Here is a 1,156-nt window from a genome sequence, read left to right as displayed (position 1 = left end):
CAACGATTAATCGATTATTAAATTAGTCATAGATTATTTTAAGAATCGATTAATCGTTGGTTGCAGCCCTACTGGAAACACAAAAATGGTTCAAACTCAGCCACCTTTACAGATACTGACCTAAAGTTTGGTGCAGTAGTAGCTGAGGATTATCCATTATACTCCAAGAAATTCTGTCCATCTGTTAGCAAAATATCTAAAAAGTCACTTTGTAGAAGATCTTGAATTTCACTTTGTTTTTGTCCCGACAGCCCGCTGTACGACCTGTCAGCCATGGAGCTGCAGTGCAGCGACCTGGAGGTAATCGTCATTCTGGAGGGAGTCGTGGAGACGACGGGCATCACCACGCAGGCCCGGACCTCCTACGTCTCTGATGAGATCCAGTGGGGTCACCGATTTGTTCCCATAGTAACAGAAGAAGAGGGCGTGTACTCTGTGGACTACTCCAAATTCGGCAACACAGTTAGAGTGAGCGTTATTTGTTTACGACAGATAATCATCGGGCGTTTTTGTCTCAGGTTAAAAAAAAAAAAAGAGTGAAAGTGAACATGTATTAACGCACGCTGTCGCTGCAGGTGACGACGCCGGACTGCAGCGCCAGAGAGCTGGACGAGAAGCCCTTCATTTTGATCCAGACGCTTCAGAAGAGCGAGCTGTCGCACCAGAACTCGCTGAGGAAGCGCAACTCCATGAGACGCAACAACTCCATGAGGAAGAGCGCCGGCAGCAGCGCGAGCTTGCGCAGGAACAACTCTGGAGTCGTTTCACCCAAAGTCCAGTTCTTCACCCCGAGCGATGGGGGCCAGAACCTGAACGCCGTCACCTGACATGAGGCCTGCCTTCTGACGGTCTCCATGCTCCTCCTGTGTGGACTGAGGACTGTAGSAGGACCGGTTTCCCTAATGGGACTACTTCTTCTGTTGATCGCCTTAACTCGACTCTTGTCTCCACACGTTCTGTGCTAATGTGTTTATGCTATTAATCTAAACATTTCTTTACACAACGCACTAAATAGATTTTAAACAGMGCTAAGTCACACAACCATGGGATTTTTCTTAAAGCAAAGTTTTCTAAACTTTAATTGTTGTGTAGAGAAACATTTGCACAAATTACAGCACTTTATAGTCTTAAACTTTAAATTTTCACAATAATGCAT

The 1,156-nt window shown here is 45.6% G+C and overlaps 1 protein-coding gene across 1 annotated transcript in view; it reads left to right on the top strand.

Moving 5' to 3' along the window:
- kcnj8 (potassium inwardly rectifying channel subfamily J member 8) overlaps positions 1-1,150 on the top strand; it is a gene marked incomplete in the record, with an annotated part of 6,852 nt that extends 5,702 nt beyond the window's left edge. Inside the window, 2 exon segments of the mRNA XM_014030064.1 lie at positions 252-468; positions 576-1,150. Of these exon segments, the coding sequence (XP_013885518.1) occupies positions 252-468; positions 576-827 (469 nt within the window).
- Between the last annotated feature and the right edge of the window lie 6 nt (positions 1,151-1,156).

The sequence above is a fragment of the Austrofundulus limnaeus genome, unplaced genomic scaffold (assembly GCF_001266775.1).
Source record: "Austrofundulus limnaeus strain Quisiro unplaced genomic scaffold, Austrofundulus_limnaeus-1.0 Scaffold994, whole genome shotgun sequence".
Taxonomy (NCBI): Eukaryota; Metazoa; Chordata; class Actinopteri; order Cyprinodontiformes; family Rivulidae; genus Austrofundulus; species Austrofundulus limnaeus.
Note: the sequence above shows the minus strand (reverse complement) of the source record. Positions and strands in the feature narration are given on the sequence as shown.